The 24,325-nt window shown below is 47.3% G+C and overlaps 1 protein-coding gene across 1 annotated transcript in view; it reads right to left on the bottom strand.

The window, feature by feature from the left end:
• LOC136828447 (divergent protein kinase domain 1C-like) overlaps positions 1-21,920 on the bottom strand; it is a 90,808-nt gene extending 68,888 nt beyond the window's left edge. The window contains exon 1 of the mRNA XM_067086517.1: positions 21,792-21,920. Within this exon, the coding sequence (XP_066942618.1) occupies positions 21,792-21,851 (60 nt within the window). The 5' untranslated portion in view covers positions 21,852-21,920. The remainder of the gene's footprint in view (positions 1-21,791) is intronic.
• Between the last annotated feature and the right edge of the window lie 2,405 nt (positions 21,921-24,325).

The following is a 24,325-nucleotide window of genomic DNA, read 5'->3' as shown; positions in this document are numbered from 1 at the left end:
AGCCCTCCCATGAAGGCGTACGTTCCGGGTTTGGTCCTTAGATCAACCCGATCATATGCCCAAGTGGTCGAGCAGGGACCTGGGGGTTCTGCTGAGGGTTTCCCTCCTGCTGGGAGAGTAGCCCGGGAGGACTGTGTTCTGAAAAGACCCGAGGGAGGACTGTGTTCTGAAAGGACCCGAGGGTCCTTTCCCTTAGGACCGGACACCCCTGAGCTGCAGAGAACCTATTCAGAGATCGTGGGGTTGATACATCAACACAATGATCTTGGGGAAGGGGCCATGGCCACATCCATGGATTGTCCATCTGCCCTCGAAGCCCACTGGGGACCCAAGAAGGAACCCAGGGCCTCATTGGGTCTGCCATGGTCCAGTCTTTCTGAAGGGGTTTTGAAACAAGTGAACTCTCGGGTCTCTGGGGAGAATTCACTTTGCTCTAGCCGTTCAGACAAGAGGCTTCCTCTTCCTCCTCTCCCTCAACAAAAGCACTTCTATATGCCCTCGGAGAAGCCCTTGCCGCCCAATTAGGTTGACCCAGACTTGATTCGTCTGGGACCTGGTCTGTCTCTGCAGCAGCTTGGTGCGGAGGTATCATACTCTTGCAGCAAGAAGCAGCTAAACAGGAATCAACTGCCATGGCAGTGTTTCAGGCAGTCTCGTGGTTGGACTTGTGGTCCCTCACATTGCCCAAGGTTGCTGCTTCTTCGGGTTTCATGAACCCCAAGGGGGAAACCACCACCTTTGCAGGACTGAGCTGGTCTGGAGGTAGGGTCATTACCTACCTAGCCCACTAGATGGCTAACCTGTGGGCAAACTTGGTGCTTAAGAGGAGGGACGCTGTCCTGACCCAAGAATCCAAGTTCGTGGGCCCAGAGTCAGCATTGGCTTTACAGAATGGACCATTGCTGGGTTCCACCTCTCTTCCCTCAAGAGTTGGTGGATGCTGCGGTACACAAACACTGAGTCGACAAAAATGATCAACTTGTCCACCATGCAGTGGCAAAGACCCCTGGGCCACTGCAGCCCGACCTTCAGGTCAAGCTAGCACTTCCTCCACAGGCCCTAAGAAGTCCCAGGCTTTGAGGGGTCCTCATTGGAACACCCAGCCTTCTGGCCTTGTCAGGAAGGGTCCACAGCTAGGCTCCTTTCTGCCCTCCTTCCAGTCAAAAGGGGGTAGTTGCATGAAGAGAGGATGCTAGAGGCAGCTTTGCCCTCCACATGCTGCCATTGGTGGGGGGTGCCTATCGAGCCATTGGGCAACATGGCAGTGATATGGAGCAGAGACCTCGGTAGTGGATGTCCTTTGGGATGGATGTCTACTTCCCTTCAAGTCTCAGCCACCTCTCACCAACAGTCCGGTCCATCTCCAGACTTACGTTCTCGGCTCACCGAAAGACCTTGTCCTATGGGGAGAGGTGGAAGTGAAGCTGAAGAAAGGCGCTGTGGAAGCTATGACAGACCAGTGCCCCGGTTTTTACAGCTAAGTCTTTCTCGTAGAGAAAGTGATGGGGGGTTGGAGGCTGGTCATAGACCTCTCTCCCTTGAACCGATTCATTCTCCAGACTTGGTTCACTAAGAAAATGACAAACTCTGTGCTCGCAACCATCACTCAGGAAGTCCAACTTCATGCTTACGGTGGACCTGAAGGATGCGTATTTCCAAGTACCCATCCATCCGTCCTCCCACAAGTACCTCCGCTTTACCCTTGGGGAGACGGTGTTTCGGGCTCTCGAACACTCCCCAGGTGCTCACGCGTGTCCGCCCTTGTGTTGTCTTGGGCCCATTTGCACAGGATACATATCATGAGGTATCTGGACGATTGGCTAGTCCTGGCGAGCTCTCAGTCGCAGTTGCTCCAGGACAGGGATTGCCTTCTCAAGTTTGCCATGAACTACGAGTGGTAAACTTCAAGAAATCCAATCTCATACCCAAGCAGAGGATAAAGTACCGAGGCATGCTGACAGATATGGCAGCAGTGAGAGCCTTCCCCCTCAGACTCACGTATCAGCAGGTTCAGGGAGGCAGCACAGATGTTCCTGTCTTGGGGAGCAACCAGCTCAGCAGTGGCAAGACATTTTTGGTCACCTGTCGTCCCTGGAGAAGCTGGTCCCTCATGGGTGGTTTCACCTTCGTTCCCTTCAGCTGAGAATGAAGGAGTTCTGGTCTCCAGCAAGATAATCCCCATTCCTCTCTCGATGCACTGACCAAGGGATGGGGTGCACACCTGGAGGAGTTTCTGATTTCAGGTGTGTGGAGCCGGAATGACAAGCACCTTCATATCAATATCCTGGAGCTCAAGGCAGCCTTCCTGACTCTCCAAGAGTTTCAGGATCGAGTAATGGGGCACTCGGTAGTGTTGATGAGTGACAATACCACAGTAGTGGCATATGTCAACAAGCAGGGGGACCTAGCATCTCTTCTGCTACACCTGTTGACAAAGCAGTTGCAAGAGTGGGCAGTAGCACACTCGGTAGAGCTATCGGCCAGATACATTCCAGGCAAGAGGAATGTAGTGGCAGGGAATCTCCGTTGACAGGGTCAGGTGATAGGGATAGAGTGGTCCCTTCACCCAGATATTACATAGAGACTGTTTGACCTTTGGGGTTGACAGTCAATTGATCTGTTTGCCATAAGGTACAACAGAAAACTACAGGTGTTTGTTCCATTGTGCCAGACCCATGGACTGCAGCAGAGGACGCCTTCCAGCACCCATGGGACAACCTAGACATATTTGTTTTTCCTCCATTTCATCTGATTCACAAGGTGATCAACAGAACAATGATCACCCCAAATCTCAGGATGACCCTGGTGGCTCCCAAATGACCACATGCCTTATGGTATCCGGACCTGCTAGTTCTGCTCTCCAAAGCACTGAAAGATTTCCCCCCCTGGCACTACCTTCTTTGTCAACACACACAGAATGGTACCACCATCTGTGGAGTCCCTTTCACTTCATTGCTGAAGACTATCCAGCATCTCCTGCATGCGAGAGGTTTTTCTTGCCGCACGGTGACAGAAATGTCTGGATACCAACGTCAATCCTCTGCATCTGTGTACCAGGGGAAATGGGCCATCTTCTGTGGTTGGTGTCGTAGACAGGGTCTCTCTCTGGTTGGAGGTACTGTTCAGCAGTTAGCAGACTTTCTTGTCTTTCTTCATCGAGAGAAGCATCTCTGTCTCAGCTGTTAAAGGCTATATGGCCACCCTGGGTCTAGTCCTGCGCCTGAAAAGTGTTGATATCTCCTCCTCGCTGGAAATTTCTTTGCTGATGAGCAGTTTCAAAAGGTCTTGTCCTCCCAGGGAACTCAGGTCCCCTGCATGGGATGTGACTTTCTTTCTTAGGAGCCTGATTCGTGCATGAGCTTTTACAAGAGTCGTCAGACAGGGATCTGACCTTCAAGACCGTTTCCTTGCTTGCCCTGGCATCAGCGAACAGAGTAGGTGAACTTCATGGACTTTCCTTCAGTGTTAAGCACTTGAGGGGATGGGGATCCGTCATGCTCAAATTCATCCACGATTTCAAAAGACTCAGAATCCGTCGATCACTGGCAAGAGGTTCGAGTCCTTCTCAATCCCCTCCCTAAAGGACTTTGTTGATAATGATTCAGACGAGATGCTACTCTGTCCTGTTAGGGTGCTACAGTGCTATCTTAAGAGTACTCGACATCTCCGGCCTAAGTGTCAACGGCTCTTTGTTAACACTGGCTCGACCAAGAAAGAGGTGTCCAAGAACACCATCTTTTTCTGGCTTCATGGCGCGATCAAACGAGCGTACTCTGCATCTGGGAAGGAGGACACCAGTACATTCCAGGGGAGAGCTCACGAGGTCAGGGGCATTGCTCTGTCCTTCGCATTCAGGAAGAATCTGTTGGTTCCTCATGTACTGAAGGAGAGGGGTTTAGTTGCACCAGACCACCTTCACCTCCTACCTTTGGATGTTCCCCACAAGTACTTGGACACTTTTTCCCTTGGGTCCTGTGGTAGCTGCTCAACAAGTTGTGTAGCTTACCCAGGTATCTTATCGCCTAAGGTGTTCAGTTGTGAAAGAGAAAGTGCGTGCATGAGTGACTGACCTCCCTTTTCTCTTTCCCTAACCTTCCTCTTCCCTGCAGACACAGGGGAGGTTAATGAGCCATCACAAGCTGGACTGGCGACTGATGCAGGTGAGCTGTGCAACTGAGCACCTTTCTATTATCTGTATTCTTTAGATCAATAGGAGCAAGTCCTACCCTCTCTCTAACAATGGGAGAGAGGGCCTGGCAATAAATCTGGTTGTACAGAATATAGCTTTATTGTCACTGACTTAGATTCAACCTAGCCTTTTTTTAATTAATGTCGCTTATAAACCCATTCATTCGAAAAGGTCCAGAAGCCTGACAGTTGAGTACACTTTTGTTCAACAAGTCAGAAGCAGGGACTCCTTCTGCTCTACACGACCAGGAAAGAGGCCCAGGTGTGGCGAACTACCAGTCAGTTCAGAAGCTTACTCAGATTCCTCCCACCAAGGAAGTAAGTCTTCCTCATGTGAAGACTGATGGTTTGTATATTGTGTAGGAACAAATGAAAAATTTTTAAAAAAGTAATTTGTATTTTTCCTAACTATACAAACCTGAGGTCTTTTAATTTACTGCCCACTTCATGCCACCCCTCATTCTGATAACTGGGCCGAAAGGCAAAGTGAATGCTTATCGCCCGGGTGGGCAGGTCTCCCACCAGGCGGATGGTAGTTAACTACCTAACCACCTTGTTTAGAAGTTTTAAACAGCCATTTTCCAGCTAAGCTGAAGCAAATTCCTCATGTAAAGATCTCAGGTTTGTATAGTTATGAAAAACACAAATTACTTTTAAAATTTGTCATTTTATGATAGTAGAATTATTATGCAAACCCCTCAATCACTAAAGCCCACTTTGGAAAGGATGCTGCTAACCTTAGGTGATGCCCAGGGAAGGACAGACCCTGTAAACGGTTCCTCTCCTTTATCGAGGTAGATCCTCATACTCCTTGTGTTTTATGCTGTAGACATGAATGCATCAATCTAGTTCATGTTCAGAATGCTGGGTCTAGCCTTCTGAACAGTGGGTGAGACAGAAGAGATAGAAGAAAGTTTCTCCAATGTCATCTAAGTGCAATACTCTGCCGGTGACACCAAAGATTCTCTCTGGTTCCTTCTTACCCCCAGCTAAACTTCAGCTATACTGTTACCACTCCTAAGGTAGGGGTTTTCCCTTTGTCGACTCCCACTGCAATATCAGTTGAGAGCCACCGGGGGAGAGAAGACTTTGTTACTGGATGATGTTCCCTTCCACATACTGCTGTTAAAGCTGCCCTCAGCAAGAAGAGGTTTAAGAAGAGGAGAAGGAAGTTGTTGCAGTCATCTCTGTCTTCGTCGTTGAGTGCTGTTGCCTCCTCCCCTTCTTCTTCCGAAGCTAGCAAGTGGAGGAAGAAGAAGGCTGCCTTGCCCGCCCACAGGAAGTCTTGTAGAGCTTCTAGCGGCCAGCCCTCTCCTACAAAGAGGGCTACTGGGTCTCTCGCTAGCAGTACTGCGAGTACCACTACTCCCACTGCCGAGCGCACGGGAGAAACCACTGCTCAGGGATCCCCAGCCACCCGGTGCACCACTACCAGTCCCAGTAGCTCACCTACCTTATCTGGTGAAGGTCGCCAGTCTACAGACTCAGGCCCGGCTGCCAGTAGGGCCCAATGAGGGAATGTGACCAGTGAGTGTGCAGGTGCTCCCTCACCCCACCCTCCTGCTCTTCAAAAAGAGTGGCCCAGGCTGACCGGCCTCATCACCTGGGCAAGGCAAGAGGAGGTCCCTGCTCAATCATCTGTAAGAGCCTCAGCTTCTAAGGAGACAGGAACATGCTTACGGGACAGCCGCCACCTACGTTCGCGTGAATGAGACTGCTCTTCCAGGCCTGTGCAGATGTCATCACAGTGGGTTGACAACCGCCCACGGCCTCGCTCACCTGCTGAGACTTTGACCTCAACAGGCTGAGCAAGGGTGCTCGTGACCCTTTCCTGCCCACTCGACCTCCTCTTGGTTTTCCAGGAGCCGGATAGGCCTAGGATTCTCGCTCCTATCCCAGCCTGTCCACAGAAGCATACGTACCTAGTTTGGTCCTTGGACCGGACAAGATGTATACTCCAGTGGCTAAGGGATTGCCAAGGGGCCCTGGTGAGTGTCCCTCTCCAGCAGAGGGAGTGACTCAGGAAGACCATGACCTGGAGGGACCTATGCCCCAGGACTCGGACACCCTGAGTTACAGAGGCATTTCGTAGAGATCATTCGAATGATAGGGCATCATAATGATCTCGAGGAAAAACCTTGGTTTTTCCTGCAGACTGTTCATCAGCCATGAAGTCTAGACTTGCTGATGGGGTCTCGGACAAAGTGAATTCTCTAGTTTCTGGGCAAGAGAATTTGCTTTGGTCTAGCCATTCATGCAAGACACTTCCTCTAGGAAATACAACGTTCTCAATGACACCTCTGTTGTTCACTCACATGTTCACACTGATCTCAGCTTGGGCCATTTGCACAGGATACGTCTTTTGAGGTACCTTGAAGATTGGCTGGTCCTGGCGAGCTTGTTGCCACAGTTGGTTCAGGACAGAGATCATCTTAAAGTTTGTTATGACCTGGGAGTAGTGAGATCTCCCTCCCAACCAGGGGGTAAAGTATCTGGGCATACTGATAGATATGGCAGCAGCGAGTCTTCCCTTCAGACTTGCGTATCAGTAGGTTCAGAGAGGCAGAGCAGGAGTTCCTATCTTGAACAACCTGCTCAACAGTGGCAAGTCATTCTCAGTCTTTTGAAAAGCTGGTCCCTCATGGGCGGCTTCACCTCCGCTCCCTTCAGTAGAGGATGAAGGAGTTTTGATCTCCAGCGAGGGGCCCTCCTTTCTTTCCTATTCCTTTGTCAGAGGAGGATAGGAAAGATATGGTATTTTGGCAGGATGATAGGAACCTTGTAGTAAGAGTATCACTGGGCACTCGCCATCCTGGGATTCCTACGCTTTTTAATGCATCGACCAAGGGATGGGGCGCACACCTTTTAATTTCAGGTGTGTGGACCAGAACAACAGACACCTCCACATCAGTGTCCTGGAACTCAAGGCGACTATTTTAGCTCTTCAGGGGTTTCAGGACTGCATGATAGGACAGGCGCTCCATGGTGTTGATGAGCAAAAAAATCATGGTGGTGGCATGCATCAACAAGCACTGGGGCTAGTTTCCTTACAGCTACACAAGTTGATGGTGCAGGTGCACAAGTGGGCGGTAGAGCATTCAGTGGAGCTGTCAGCTAGGTAAATTTTGGTGTCTTGGAATATGGTGGTAGACAAGCTCAGTTGCCAGTCAGGTGATAGGGACGGAATGATCCCTACACCAAGACACTGCAGTAAGTCTCTTCAAACTTTGGGGTCTTCCCATCATTGGCCTGTTCATGACCCAGTTTAACAGAAAGTTACTGGTGCTTTGCTCAATTGTGCTGGACCCATGGGCTACAATGAAGGTTACATTCCAGCATCCATGGGACACCCTAGTCATACGCCTTCCCTTCATTCTGTCTCACTGGGTGGTCAACAAAGTCATGTTCACCCCGAATCTCAGGTTGACTGGTGGCTCCCAAGTGGCCACACACTGAGTGGTATCTGGACCTGCTAGCTCTGTTATCAAGGCCCCAAGAGAGAATCCCCTGTGGTATCACCAGGTAGTGGAAGTGCTGGCACTTCATGTATGGAGACTGCCCAGTGTCTCCTGTGAGCAAGGTTCTCTTCACACACAGCAAAGGAGATGGCTTTGTACTGCGATAATGGCGTCTGCACAGGTCGGAGAGAGGGGTCCCCCACACGTTAAAGTGGGCAGGGGCTATCCCAAGAGCATGCTCGTCTTCTTTGAAGCTAGAGCTTCTACAGACGGAGAAACTGAGAAAGAGACCTCTTCTTGCCTGGCCTGGGTGACCAAGCCACTAGGGCTGGGCCAATTTTCTGGGACCCCTAGTATCTTGCACAGATTCAATAAGAAGTCCCTCGCCCTTACTAGCTCCTCCAAAGAGGAGGCAAGGATCAACTAAGGACTAGATACTTCAATCATTCTGTACCCTCGACGATGCATAATTGCCGACACCGGAGACAAGTTAGAAGCAACAAAGTTCGTCATACTGGCCACATCACCTGAACCCTGAGCAGCCACACAAATCATGGCTTCCTGTGACGCTACTGCTGACGACGACACGAAATAGACCATGGAGGAGACATCCTCCTCTCTAAAAGGACTGTTGCAGAGTGCAAAAAGGTGCCCTCAACAGAACCCTCTTATGTATGTCCGGATAGTGAGGCGGAAAATGATGTAAAAAGAAGTCCCTCCTCTTCTTCAAAGAATGTTGTACAGCCAGCTGAAAATGTTAGCCTGGTATGCCAACCCCATCGAAACCGAAGTGATGAGGTTGTCAAACAGTACAGGATTGGAGGCAGTATATCCAACTTGTTTGAGAAACCCCATCAACCCAGACAACATCCACAAAGAGTGGGACAAGGCCTCAGACTGGCTGCGAAAAGTGTCCTACAAAATACAAGCCTCACGAGATGTAACCGCTACCAAACGGTTCGACGAAGGAACCTGAGAGAGAACAACCTCAACAGATTCGTTGAGAGGAACTCTGACACCGGCAGAAGGGTTACCCGCTAGCCTATAGAACCCCTTCAGATTAGGAAGCAAGGTTGAATCCTGTCTACCCGACCCGATAAGAGAAGCTAACCCAGAGTCCACCTCCCTCAACACCCGCCCGACTCGGCCAAACCAGACCGGTTTACTTGATGTTTGGGAGACTACTGGTTTAGTTGCAAACAATAATTCCAACATTGCTTGGTTTGGTTGTGTAGGTTCCTCAGGAGCCTGGACTGCGAATAGAGAGAATGGATAAAGTCCACCATCCACTTATATATACTCGCTTTCATTCACTGGAGAAAAAAAAAACCTACTGTAAATGTGGTACCGGCTCCTCTTCTTCAAAAGAGCATTCTCTGTCAGACTGGTCTGACCAAACCGGAACAAGAAAAGAGACAGACTGACCACCTGCAAGAGCTGCACCCGATAACCCGGAACTCACGACACCAGGATGTGCGAGACCAACACCTGACATACCTGACCCCATCATACCCGAGCCAACCGTAACCCGGTTGCGCAAACCCTGTACCAACTAAAGCTGATGACAAAACTCTTGAGTCAGACGCACTCAACTGCGCAAACCCTGCACCACCCAGCGACAATGACGTAACACCTGGGCCGACCACACCTGGGCGACAAACACCCACCCCTGCGAGCGGAGAGGCCAAAACACCCAATCCACCCAATGCCAGATGAACCAACACCGCACCAGGACGGGTATCAGGAGCTGAAGTCATACTGATTAAGGGAGAGGGAGGAAGAGCTCCCTGATGACCCAGAACCAAAGCCTAACCCACATTGAACACCTTAGAAGGAGGAACAGAAATAGCCACAGTAAAAGTTGAGAAAGAAGTAGAAGGAGATAAAAGAAAGCAGCCACACTCAGAATAACCACCGAAGCACCTATCGCCAATGTTGGACAGGTGGAGAACATGCCAACTGGTCCAGTACTCAAAGGTGTTTCTCAGGGCAAGCTACAAGCTGCAGAACCAATGGAGACCAAAGAAGGAAAATTACCAGCTACTCTAGTGAAAAGGAGAGGCTAAGGACACCATCGGTACTGATACACTCAATGATGACACAGATGATACGCCAAATACCGTAGCATCCGCAAGAACCGCGGAGGACACATTATGTTTTCAACCCAGTAAAGGACGAAAATACAGAGTTGCGGAAGACTCTGCAACCGCCTGTGAAGCATCTAGACCAGAAGCCTGAGAAAACTACAGGTACCCATGTAAGCTGCTAAAGAAGACAGCCCCGCCAAAGGTACACCTTACCTCAAACCCCAAGAGAGAGAGAAGGAGCCACTGAAAACTCCAACGTTACAGGATTGAACCAATGAAAATTCTTTGTTCTGCTGACTTAATGGCAAAGAAAACAGGATGAGCGAGGGGAGACTCCAAAGAGTGACCCGATAAAGAAGATTGTGTAAAGACATTGGAAGAAGGCTTAGAAGAAATCGGGGAAAAAGGAAAACTCAGAAGCAGCAGAAGAGGCCATAATTTTTTTTTTTTTTAGAGGAAGAAGCTAGACCGACTCTGTTCCCCCTTGATAATCTTGACAAACATCACTAGCAAACTCAGGAAAATTCTTCAAGGCATGATCGTGGATATTGGAAAACCTAAAATTGAAGATTGCCTAACTAGTAATCTATAACCCTGTGACAAACCCAACAATTCTGCATTATATTGAGCCAAATTGAAAACTCTATCACCAGAATTACCACCACTGCAAGACGAACCAAACTCATCCACCGAAGGAAAAGGAACCTTCGAGGACGAAGGAGCACTCTCCAACACTACAGAACCCGACAAACCCGAAACCACATCCGAATGACAAACCACAGACTTAGAAACCTTCTGTTGTAAAGAACTCGAAGCAGGAAATAAAACCGAAAATGGATCCAAGACGAAGTCATCACACTAGAAACCCCAACCTGAAGAAGACTGCACCTTCCACTTCTCTTCCTGAATACTTCCTGACCTATTTTCCCTACTTGTTTCTGTCTTACCTAACTCTACATCAACCTCAGAACTTACATCTTGAGTAGGAAGGGGGGGAATCTGCTGCCAACACTGCCTGCTCCGCGCCGGGGAGTCGGCAGAACCTACCTTCAAGGCTTGTGGTTCTCCATGACCCCCGGCACACATTAGGGCTGGTTCTGGAACAGGCAGGGAGGCTGAAAAAGAACGATTAAAATCAACTATGCTACTACTATCACTATCTCTATTCTCTGTTAACTTACTCATCAGGCTAGAAATAGGCTAGACATACTGGATGAAAAACTGTCCTCTAACTTCTTGAATAACTCTGAATCTACAGCTTCCTTATCTACTGATTGTAACCCTACAGCTGATCCTGACCTACTCTTGCTCTTCAAGGTAAAGGATTTTCTGTGTTTCAAATAATCCTCCATTTGATCTACTGACAAAGACCTATACTCGTACATCTCTGACTACTACTACACTGAACCTTTCTACATAAAATACAAACAGAATGTAGATCGTGTTTGAGGGTACTCATCCTCTGCTTGCAAGACACGCAGGACCGATGAGCGGCAGCATCTCCAGTACAGTAGTAGAAGGCTCGGTCGTCGAAGATGTACATGAAGTGGAAACAGCAGCGCTAGCAGACGGTGATGTCTTCTTGTCTGACTTATCCAGTCGAGTCCAAAGTACTGATCCAAAGTTAAAACCAGGAGAGAAGTTCCAAATCCAATCAATAAAGTATAAATCCAGGAGAAAAGGTATTGAAAAAAGTCCAGGATCGTAATCTGATGTCCAAATTCTTTAAATGGGGGTCCGGCTAAATGACCAAAAGTTCTCATGATGTGGGACACACCCACACACCACGGCGAACAAATAACAATTAGGGATGTCAGCCTCTGTCGGCTGGTATTTGCAGCAGCGTTGTCAATGGTACCTCCAGTAACTCATTTGACAAGATTTTTCCTGTAGCGTTGGTAACGCTGACAGTTAATTACCCACTTTGTGGGTAAAATTATGGGGATACAGTTTGGGCTGGTCAGTGACCAGGGCTAATTCAGGTGTTCAGGGAGTGTACTGCAATATAGATGAATTAAAAGAATTTGTATTGAGCTTTTCCTTAATGAACTGATATTTTGCTTTTTACATTACTATTAATATTTGAAAATTAGTAAATCATTTATTTATCATACAAGACAAATAAACATACGTAAATATTACATATGCATAAAAATTCTCATCTCAGTGAGAGAGAGAGAGAGAGAGAGAGAGAGAGAGAGAGAGAGAGAGAGAGAGAGAGAGAGAGAGAGGGGCCTGAACTAAGTATCTATTTATCTATCTATCCATCCATTTCTCACATTCTACCCGAGAGAGAGAGAGAGAGAGAGAGAGAGAGAGAGAGAGAGAGAGAGAGAGAGAGAGAGAGAGAGAGAGAGAGAGAGAGAGAGAACTAAGAAAGGAAGGAAGGGAGAAATTTATTTGACCACGGAGTGGCAACATCTTTTACCCTTGCAGTCAGAAAAGGAATTTTGACAAAGGAAAAATCTATTTCTGGGGGAAGACCTGTGTCACCCAGTGAAATAGTCCATTAGCACTGATTTCTAGGTATAAGTATTGCTAAGTATACCAGAGAAAAAGCTAACCATAATGCCAGGGTTACGACCCCTGGATCGAACGCCATTAGATGGTGTCGGTATACACAAGGGGTGAGTGGTTGCCACTACCACAGGTCTCCTCCTATAGATCTCTCCAATCTCAAAACCCAAAAGTGAGGGGCCGTTCTAAACCTCATCCTCCACACCCAGCCAACCACCACCCCGGCCGCCATCTTATAAACATCCCAAATTAGCACCTCCCAAGCTTGGTATGCCACTCGGGAGGGAAAAAAAGGAAGTACAGGGATGGGTCACTGGGTGACACAGGTCTTCCCAGAAATAGATTTTTCCTTTGTCAAAATCCCTTTCTGGGCTCGACCTGTGTCACCCAGTGAAATCGTGACAGAGAATCAGCCATACAAAAGCTTGTGGAGTCCTCTAAGAATTACCTTAATGGAGCTAAATAAAACTATGAGAAAATTACTGTGTTTTAATAACCCAAAACATTTATAATAAAAACATAATTAACATTATAGGGCACACAGTCTAAATCATAAAATAACTAACACCAAGACACTTAAGGCTAACAAAAGATTACAACATGAAATCCATGAACGGCCAGAGTCAGGCTGTGAAGCAGGCCTGACCTAAAGGTTAGAGGGCAAGGCAAGTAAACGAGGCAGGTAGGCGAGAGAGAAATAAACAATAGGATAAACTAAGGTTACATAAACTAGTCTAGGGCTGGGGGAACAATACTTCCTGCAGCCACTGTGGAGTATTTAAGGGCCTCTAGAGACTTAAGATAGTGACGTTTGAATACTGTTGGTGATTTCCAGCCCGTATACTTTTAAGGTCATCAAAATTCATATTATGAAAATAATTAGCTGAGGTGGCCACCTTTGAATATCATGTACCCTAGGTACTGAATCCAGGTTTGCTTGCTTAATGAAATACAGTATTTGTTGCCTGATGGCCTTTAAGGAAATGGTTCCTCCATTTTCCCTAACAAAAGAGGGCCAGACATTCTATTAGAAGTTCTATTTAAATAAGCTTTTAAAGTGTTAACTGGACATAAGACAGATCCTGTGGAAGGGGAATAACCTTCCAAGGAGACCATCTATTTTGTGGATCCTCATTCTTTGCTAGAAACTTGAGATCCAGAGACAACAGAACTTCTCCTGACGGGAGGAAATCAACATGGTTCGGTTCTCTAGAGAGAGCAGACAGTTCAGAAATTCTAGCCCCTGAGGCCAGACTTACTAGAAATAACGTTTTCCTTAACAGACTCGAGTATGAACATAATTCATTATCAGTGTCTGATGCTAATTTAAGTACGTCATTTAAGAACCAGGAAACCGTGTGTGGACGGGTTGCTGGTCTAAGACGAGCGCATGCTTTAGGAATTGACGAAAAATATGAGTCTGTAAGGTTAATATTGAAGCCATGTAAAAATATTTTTCTTAAAGCAGATTTTGCTGTAGTAATAGTACTAGAGGCCAGTCCTTTCTCAAATAATGACCTGAAGAAAGAGATTGCTAGGTTCATGGTCATTTCCTGAGCTTCAGATTCCCTCAAAAATAATGCTAACTTTTTAACTGCTGAGTCATATTGTCTGAGAGTAGATTCCCTCTTGTCTGATTCTATGAACAGTGTATTAATAGGATCAATGTTAGCGTCTTTCTGAGCTGCAAACTTCATGAAGTCCATAAAGCTAGGGCATTCAGAATTCTTGAGGAAGCTGACACAGTCCGAGTTTGTACTACTTGTGTCAATCTTGGACTGGGGATTTGTTTGCGCCGGAGTTTCAACTCTAGAAGAAGAGGAAACCAATTGCTCTTCGGCCAGTTGGGTGCTACAAGTGCTACTTGACCTTTGAATGATCTGAGTTTGTGTAGAACTTTCATTAATAGGTTTATTGGTGGAAACAGATAGATCCTTTGCCACCTGTTCCAGTCTATTGACATCGCATCCGTGGAGTGAGCTAGAGGGTCTAGATTGGGAGCAACGTAACACGGAAGCTTGTGGTTGCTCTCTGTGGCAAACAGGTCCACCTGGAGACCCAGTACCTGAAGACAAATCCACTGAATGATGCTTTGTCCAATGACCATTCCGACTCCAGCGGAGTTGTCCTGGATAGTGAATCTGCAATGACATTCCGAACACCTGCCAGATGGGTAGCTGATAGGTGCCAAAGATGTTTCCTTGCCAGAGAGAAAATTGCAATCATTACCTGATTGATATGGCTCGACTTGGAGCCCCCTCTGTTTATACAATGCACAACTACTGCACTGTCCAGTACCAGTCTGATATGAATCTGTCTGGTTGGACGTAGCTTCTTTAGTGTTAGAAATACTGCCATTGCTTCTAGAATGTTGATATGGAACTGGCGGAATACAGTTGACCACGTTCCTTGAACTTTCTTGTGTTGAGAGTATCCTCCCCACCCGCTCAGGGAAGCATCCGTATGGATCACTAATGATGGTAGGGGGAAATTGGAGAGGCACTGACCTTGACAAACTCTTGACTGTTGACCACGGTCGAAGCCTCTTCCTCAACACCGGCGGAATTAGAGACATTTTGTCTCTGTTCCTGCTGTTGGCTCGTCTCCGCCATACTCTGCTTATATCCTTCAGTTTGGCTTTCAGCAGCAAATCTGTCACTGACGCGAACTGAAGAGAACCTAGGACTCTTTCCTGGGCAATGACGAGAGGCTCTTTTGTTTTTGAGGAACTGCCTGGTAGCTTTGGCTATTTCCTCCTTTTGGCTGGCGGAAGTGACAGTTTGTGTGTGTTTAGATCCCATTGGATTCCTAACCACTGAAACTGAGCCTCCGAACTAGACGGGATTTCTTCCTGTTTATTTGAAAACCTAAGGATTCCAGGAAGCTGATCACTATGAATGTTGCTGACATTCCTTGGCGTTGGATGCCCAAATTATCCAATCGTCCAGGTATGCGGCTAACATAATCCCTTGGGCCCGTAGCTGTTGGACTACTGTCTCTGCCAGTTTGGTAAAAATCCTGGGCGCTATGTTGAGCCCGAATGGCATGACTCTGAACAAGTATGCTTGTTTCCTAGTCTGAACCCTAGGTAAGGAGAGAAGTTTCTGCAATCGGGACGGATAATATGCGTCTGAAAGATCTATAGAGGTGGTGACGGCCCCACAGGGAAGTAGGGTTCGCACCTGCGAGATTGTAAGCATGCGAAACTTGTCGCAGTGAATGTATAAGTTGAGACGAGACAAGTCTAGAATTACTCTTTGCTGGATTGAGTCTTTCTTCGGGACACTGAACAGACGGCCCTGAAACTTCAGGTGTCTCACTTTCTTTATTGCCTTCTTTGAAGAAGGTCTTTACAAAGTCAAGTAAGTCTTTGGATGGAGGTTGATGGAATCTGACTGGCGGAGGAGGCTCTCTGCTCCAGCTCCATCCCAGACCTTTTGAAACTATGCTGTGGGGCCCACGGACTGAAGGTCCAATGGTCCCGAAGAGATATAACCTCCGCCTACCTGAGGAGACTCATTGGATGGAAGAGGACTTACTTCCTCTGCCTCCTCGGCCTCCTCTCCATGGAGAGAGGTCTAGTGCAGTCCTACCTCTGTAGGCAGCTCTGGCTCTGCTCCCCCTCGCATGCCTGTTGTAGCCTCGAAACGCCCCTTGGCTTTCAAACGAAGCGTTGAAGGCTGGGGACGCTACGAAGGCTGGCGGAGCAGGGGTTTGCTGAGCCGGCTGCATCAGTACGAACTGCTGCTGAGGCTGAGCTTTGGAAGTGGAAGGCTGTCCGATCTGAGAGACCGGTACAGCCTGAAGCATAGTTTGAGCCTGGGGTTTCCTATATCTCCTGAACCTCTTCTTTTCCCTGGATTGAGGTCCGGAGGTCTCGGTGGATTTCCTTTTAAAGGGAGACTTCAGCGGGAGCGAAGACTTTGATTTGCTCTGGTTGCCTCCGCTAGAACATTATTGACCTCATCCTCAGGGAAGATGTTAGGTCCCCAGATAGAACTCTTCATGAGTCTATTGGGCTCATGTCTGATAGTGGCATCTGCGAAGATATGCTTCCGGCAGTTTTGTCTCGCCACTACAAAGTCATAAAGGTCCGACTGAAATGACGCTAACAGTGATTTTGTTAGGACCTGGAACAGAGGTTCATCAGCGTAAGTTAACGCTGTTACCTCTGTAATGGTGATGGAATGCAGGAGCGACTCAACCTGCACTTAGCCTCAAACTCCGCTTTCAGAAGGGCCTCCGAATCCTGGGAAGCTGTTCACTGAACAGGTGGAGGCACACTCAGGGTCAAGTTTACCCACCGTGAACGTGCCAGAGCTCCTGACCAGAATTCAATCACCGGGAAAAGAAGGGAGGTGGGATCTGTCTCCCGAGTTGAGGCAGCGGTTTGCCCTCTATTCCCGCCTGACTAGTCAACACTGCGACCTTAGCTGTGCAGGGGGTGGGGATGGAGTCACCTACCGCAAACATCGTAAAAGTCCCTTTAAAGGGAGTAAGCTTTGTATTCTCGCACTCCCAGTCAGTGAGAGCGCGCATCAGGGTGGATTGGGCTTGGTCCCTGGGAAAGATAACTGTTTCCTTCGGGGCCTTGTCTGATCTAATCCAGGTTTCCTCTGTTAGCCTGGCATAGCCTGGGTAGGGAGGCACCAGGTCGGGTGGAAAGAACTCCAGTTCTTCCAGACGACGAGTGCCCAAGCCCTCGATGGTCAGGGTATCATTATGCAGGGGGGCGTGAAGAGCCAGCCGCCACGGGTTCCCCTTATCAAAGGGGGACAGTCTGGAGGCATCCGGAACAACATGAGAGTGCTGTACTGCTCCGGATTGGATAAATCCGGAGAGCAAGCTTTCCTGGGCCTGCATCCTTTGTGCCAATGACAGCACTGACTGACCAGAGGTCTCAAGCTTGAAGCAAGCTGGGAAGAAAGGTCTTGAATCCTAGCTTCAACCCTAGAGTCCAACTTCTGCATCAGAAGTTCAGCAAAAAGCCTCAGGGTCAAAGTTAGGCTGTGGAGGATTAGCCTTGGACACCCTGGATCTTGACCCTTTGGACGGGGAGTAGCCTTGACTAGTGGACGCCACTGGTTTAAGAGCCAGTGACGACCTTAAGGAGCTGATGGATTAGACCTTTGAGGTCTAGAGGACTTTGGTAAGTCCTTCTTTTCAAGGATTTCACCTTGGGGACAACGGACCTAGATCTGTCCTCAAGGATAGCTGGTTTAGGAAACCCTTGAAAGGAAGAAGAAGAAGAAGAAGGAGAACCAAAAAGGGGACTACCAAAACTCTCCCCCTGCCTCACTTACCACCTTACCTTCTACCTGGTGGTCCAAGTCCACACTCATCGGCTCGAGGTGGATGTTGATAGCCGCCACCTCTTCCGTCACCTCTCCGCACAGGTTGTCTTCTTGGGAGGGCTGCGTCTCTTCCCGGATCCTCTCGATGATAGGGGCGCCAATTCCACCGGCACTGCAGCAGAGATCCAGGCTCGGGTAGAGGAGATTGCAAATCTCCCTCCGAAAGGACATAAGGTCTTTGAGACGCAACGTTCCCCGACCCAGATCTTCAGAGTTGACAGCAAAGAGTCACGGATGATCCGGTCAGACTGTAAGAAAGGGCAGGATTTACTGAGAATATTCTCCAATAACCCGTATATGTCTATATAAATCATTAAAGTCAAAAGAGACTAAAGGTTAGCGGTCTCTTAAAACTTACCGACTCATCCACCACTAGCTCGTACAGAGCGTAGCAGACTTCACAGCCATCTGGGTGCCAGACGATCAGGTCCCCAACGTGGACTGAGCAGCTGGAGTGCGACCGACACACCTCGTGTCCACAGGGTTGTTGGAGAACCACTGTGCACCCTGGCTCCTGACAGCGTACCATCTGTAAGTGGAATGGCGGTACGTGAGTAACGTCAAGGCAAGACCCGCCAGAGTAGGTCCAGCGGTAATAGGCTACCTTAACATAGATTATGGGTGATGAAACATGTGTGTCATCAGGCAAAACCCGCCGAAATTGAATCCGGTAGTACAAGACTAATACACAGATTTATGGGTGATGAAATATGCGTGTCATCAGGTAAAACCCGCTGGAATTGAATCCGGCAGTACAGAGTAATAAACATAGGTTATGCTACAGAATGGCCAACTACTAATCATGTAAACAAAAGTGCTCTAAGATAGTCTGGCGCTATGGTACTTCGCCGTGATTTGCCACGAAATCTCGTTATGTCACATATTATGGAAACGGCGTAGGTGGCGGAAAGGAGTGTTCGTGATATGCCCCAACTCTCAATCACCCAGGGCGGAAACCACATAGTGGAAAGCGCCAACTAACCGAAAACCATACCCACCTGAGTGGTAACATGGACGATAACAATGAAAGATCCAACTAACCTGGCGGAGACTGAACGTAACGGAACTCATGATTGCATCCCTGGGACAGTGTTCAACGCTCCAGCTATAACTGTGGAAAGCGAGCAAACGAAACACCGCCCGATAAGGGAAAGGTAGCAGAGTGGCGAAAACCCGGCGAACGGCAACCAGACGGGTGGGTAGCACCCTCTGGAAGCCGAATGAAAACTCCCCACGGGGTGCCGAACGCAAGCGATCGGTTTCCCTCTGCTAGGAAGATGCCTAGGTCGCTCACCAAAAACTAACTGATCAGGTAAAGAAGGGCTAGGCTACATACACGAAATAACCTGTGCAACCTTCGATCCCAGCCTACCCTCCAAAACCAAAACTTCTTGGTTTGATCAGGAAGGCCAGGATGAGCGCTACAGGTGAGGGGGGGAAGGAACCTTGCATAACCTGGCCACACCTCCAAAACCGACAGCCTGGTCAGGTGGAAGACTATGAATTGAGGAGACCTTCACTATTCTAACCTCACCTCCAAAACCTCACGGCCTGGTCAGGTGGGCTAAGGGGGAAGAGTAACTCCCTCACTAGCCTAACCTCACCATCCAAAACCTAACGGCCTGGTCAGGTGGGCCAAGAGAGAACGAGGAACTCCCTCACAAACCTAACAACTCCCTCCAAAACCTCAAAACGGCCTGGTCAGGTGAGCTAGGTAGCATGAGCATCGTGAAAAGCGCCTATCCTGTCCAGCCTAACTCTCCGAAACCAATTATGGTACGGTTGAGTAGGCTAGGCTATACCTAATCGAATAAAACTACCTGACGTCAAGAGTACTAACATAAAAAAGGGGACCATTCGATGTGAGAAGTTTAAAATTATATATACTTAAAAATATATACTTATGAATACAAAATGACTCAGCGGCAGAGAGGGCCAAACAACAACCGTTATACGAAAGCGGGGATACCCAAGATGGCCGCCTCTGATGCCGAATCACATATAAAACTAATCCAAGAATAGACATGTCATCCATCCTCGTACACATCAGTTATGATCATGAGCATAACAATACCACCATCTAGAAGGTACCAACTCGCTGGTGGAGGAAGGAAACCAGGGGAAAAGGGAGAAATTTATGATCAGAAAAAAGGGGAGGGGAATACCTCCATCCCTAGCCTAGATCAATCAGATACGGGCTCCCTAGCCTCCTGTCAGCGAAATGGTAATTTCTACAAATAAGGCTCCAATGGAATGGAGCATGGATAAAAACTAGCAGAACTTCCTGCTAATAACATGCGAAGACTGAGGGTCAAGCATGGCAGAGGCAGACACAGCCCACGCCGGCCATGAAAGCACTATTTAACCTGGTAAACAATATACGAACAGTCAAATAATATGCCTCTGTAATAAAAAACCAAAAGGAAATGGTACTCAACTTAGATGGTGGGAATTCTGGGTGGGAAGACATATCGTATCAGTAAAAAACCAAAAACACAACACCAAGAAAAAACACAGTGTGATCTGAAAGGCGTGCTAAATTGGAATGTTTATAAGATGGCAGCCGGGGTGGTGGTTGGCTGGGTGCGGAGGATGAGGTTTAGAACGGCCCCTCACTTTTCGGGGTTTTGAGATTGGAGAGATCTATAAGGACGGAGACCTGTGGTAGTGGCAACCACTCACTCCTTGTGTATACTGACACCATCTAATGGCGTTCGATCCAGGGGTCGTAACCCTGGCATTATGGTTAGCTTTTTCTCTGGTATACTTAGCAATACTTATACCTAGAAATCAGTGCTAATGGACTATTTCACTGGGTGACACAGGTCGAGCCCAGAAATGTCAAGTAATTTGACATATTTCACAGGTTCACTGGCACCCTCCTGCTCCAAACCTTTCAGAAGAGAGAATGTATATTGAAATAAAATCTTACTAATTCACTATACAGTATTTTCTTTACACTAATATTAATACTAATATTAACATCTGAAAATGATTAATATTATATTTGAAAATTAGTATATCATTTATTTATCATATAAAACAAATAAATATACGTATGCATAAAAATTTCCTCACCTCAATAAGAGAGAGAGAGAGAGAGAGAGAGAGAGAGAGAGAGAGAGAGAGAGAGAGAGAGAGAGAGAGAGAGAGAGAATTATTATTTTTATTATTTAATGTTATTATTTAATCTAATTAAACTTAATACTAATATTTGAAAATTAGTACTGTAAATCATTATTTTATTATAAACTGTATATGTAGGTACAGTACATTATTTAGTCATGAAAATAATATGAAAACACAGAATATTGCTCAAAAATTCCACGAATGAATGAGTTTTCCCGTGAATAATTTACATATGGGTTCCACAGAAAATCCCGCGAATTGCTGAGTCCGTGAACCTTGAGAATGCAAATATGGGGGTTTACCGTACTTTAACCCCAGAAGTCTAGCAGCTGCAACATCCTATATGTCCAACAAGCTAGAGGTGCAGGACTCCTTCCTCAGCCCTCCCAGACCAGGAAGGTATTCCCAGGTGGGTAGAACCAACCAGTCGGTTCAGAGATCTGCACAGACTTCCCCCACCAATGGGTAAGTCTCGTATGTAAAGAACAAGGGTTTGTAATTGTGTAGGAACAAATAGCAAATTTTTAAAGTAATCTGTATTTTTTCTGTCATACAAACCCAAAGTTCTTTACATTTACGTCATACCTCAGGCACCCCTTATTCTAGTACTGTACCTGGGTCTAAAAGCAAAGTGGAGTGCAGACCTACGAATTGTGGGGCTTCTCCCCTACCACCAGTAGTTTAAGACCTTGCCTGAAAGTTGAACAGCCATCCCAGCTCGCATTTGCAAGCTAAATCCTATGTAAAGAACTTCAGGACTGTATGTTAGGAAAAATGCAATTTACTTTAAAAATCTGCTATTTTGTCTTGGCCAAAACCAAAACTATGTATACAATTAGTATTATAAAAAAAAAAATCCAATCCAGAGAAGTCCACAAATCACGCAAGAAATATTCCTTTTTTTTTTTAGTACACCACTAGTATATATATATATGTATAACCAGCCTCTCATTCCAATATTTAGATGAGATGGGAGAAAAAGTCTTCCTTTCTTTTCAAACTGGTTAAGTCAAACCATCGCTATTGGGTCTCACTCAATAGCCAGCAGTATATCAAACCTCAATCACTGTATAGAAATTGTCTTCATTGTACAGTACTTGGAACTCCTTCATCCACATCCAGGTAGCTCCAATCACTAAGCTTCAGTCAACCCACACTCACAAGGGGCAGACCTTCCCACAACACTTCTGTGGAGAAAAGTCCATTATTAAATAAGGTTGTTGAACAATGGCTCAATAAAAATTAAATAAAATTCATGAACATTATTTTAAAAAATAAAGTTTATTTTTACAGACATTAACTTACAGACATTAACTATCTTTTAACACTACTGTACATTCTCTTCCCTCTTTTCAGCCATTGTTCACACACCTTATTTCAACCAAAAATACAATCCTATGTTTTTGTCCTACCATTTACATCCAATTTATCCAGCAAAGTATTGTCACGGGTTTTAAATTAGTTCGCACTATTACTATTAATTTAATCAGAATAATTTTCATCCTTACAACTATCCTAAATATCATACCTACTTTCTACTGAGCTACTTAGTACATCTGTCTCATCGCTACCGTCCAAACCAACCTGATATCAACTAACTGTTCTAAAATTCCCCTACTAACTATAGAACTACTTTTTCTAAATGCCTGGAATTCTTCAATTTCTGTATTTAATCCACAAAAGACCTCATCAACATTATCTAATATTTCCTGCATGGTATTCTCCCTATCTACATCATTTCCAGATCTATCAGCATCATCTTCCTTAATGGGAACAGCCATTCAACTTTTCAGACAAGGTCGTTAACTACCAATGGCAGGGGAAAGCCCAGTACACTCATCAGTCTGCACTCTATTTTGCTTTCGGCCACCATCGAGTGAAGATGTCTGCGGCACTCACTGCCCAACTGCCATTTGCTTTCATGCTTTTTGTTTTCCAATTTGCTTCCTTGTATATTCTGTGAAATAATAAAGTATGCAAACCAATTTACAACTGCCTGCTACAGAGAGGAAACCAATAACCCTTGGGCATTGCCTGGGGAGAGACAAACTTTGTAATCAGTTCCTCTTGTTAATTAAGGTTGATTCCCACACTTTGTGCATGTCATTCTGTAGGAATGACTTTAATCAATCGGGTCTGGCCTTCTGAACAGTGGGTGAAGTTTGCCTGGAATAAAAAGAGAGAGAAAAAAGTTTCTCCGGTGTCGTCAGATTACAATACTCCGCCAGTGACACCAAAGATTCTCTCTGGCTCCTTCTTGCCCCCAGCCAAACTTAGACAGTTGTTACCACTCCTAAGGGAGTGGTTTCCCCTTCGCCGACTCCTGCTGCGTCGTCAGTGGAAGGCCCCGAAGGGAGGACGCTCCTTCTCGAGGCGGGGGGAGGGGAAGACTGTCTCCCCTAACCCGAACTTTGTTACAGGTGCGTGGAGCCCAAGGGACTTAGGGAGTTGTGGCCCTCACTAGGTCTCTTGGGAGAGCCAAGTGTGTCTGGTATAATTCACCACTTGAAGGCTGTACAGGGCTTTTTCATTACTGCTGCTACCCATAACCTTGATGACTTCTACAGTTACAGTATCCACTGGCTCGAGGGCAACCACTACAGCTGCAGTATCACTGCACATTTCTTCAGTAATGTGCCCCCTGGTGTTGGCATCAATTTCATCACTTGGTGACATCCTCCTCCACACTCTGCTGTCTACAGCCGCCCTAGGTAAGTAGAAGTCGAAGAATATGAGATGGAAGTCATCGTTGTCGTCATCATTCTTCATCTTTGTCTTTCTTGTTGAGTGCTGTTGCATCCTCCCCTTCTTCTTCCAAGGCTAGCAAGCGAAGGAAGAAGAAGGCTGTCTCGCCCACCCGCAGGAAGTCTTGTAGAGCTTCCAGCAGACAGCCCGCTCCCACACATAGGGCTACCGGGTCGCTCGCTAGCAGTACCTTGAGTTTCACTGCTCCCGCTGCCAAGCGCATGGGAGCAACCGATGCCCAGGGTTCTCCTGAACCCTGATGCACCAGTACCTCCTCCAGTAACTCCTCCAGGCATGCGCCCCATCCCTCGGTCATTGCATCTGAGAACAGCAGCATGTCCGGAGGGGGAGTAAGCAGGGATGCTCCTATCAAGAGGTTCCTGTCGTCCATCCACCAGCGAAGTGTTTCCACGGGATCCCTTTGAAGACTGGGACTTCTTAGGGGCTGAGGAAGAGCTAGCCTGACCCAAGGGCCTGGCCACAGTGGAATGTGAAGACCTGGAGGTCTTGGCCACTGCCTAGTGGACAAGCCGGTCACTGTAATCGGCCCGGTGCTTGTCCACCGCAGCGCCCACCAACTCTCTAGGGAAGAGAGAGGCGGAACCCAGCAGCTGTCCATCCCGCAGGGTCACTGCCGACTCAGACCCCACGGACCTGGAGAAGCAAGAAAGAACGGCGTCCTTCGCTTCAGGACCAGGTTAGCCCACAGGTTTGCCATCTGGTGAGCGAGGTAGGAGATGGCCCTACCTCCAGACTGGCAGTCTCCCAAAGGCGGAGTCCTCCCCAGGTACGATAGCGCCTGAGGAAGCAGCCACCTTGGATACTGTGAAGGACCACAGATCCAGCC

This window comes from Macrobrachium rosenbergii, chromosome 42 (genome assembly GCF_040412425.1).
Source record: "Macrobrachium rosenbergii isolate ZJJX-2024 chromosome 42, ASM4041242v1, whole genome shotgun sequence".
In the NCBI taxonomy this organism is placed as follows: Eukaryota; Metazoa; Arthropoda; class Malacostraca; order Decapoda; family Palaemonidae; genus Macrobrachium; species Macrobrachium rosenbergii.
Note: the sequence above shows the minus strand (reverse complement) of the source record. Positions and strands in the feature narration are given on the sequence as shown.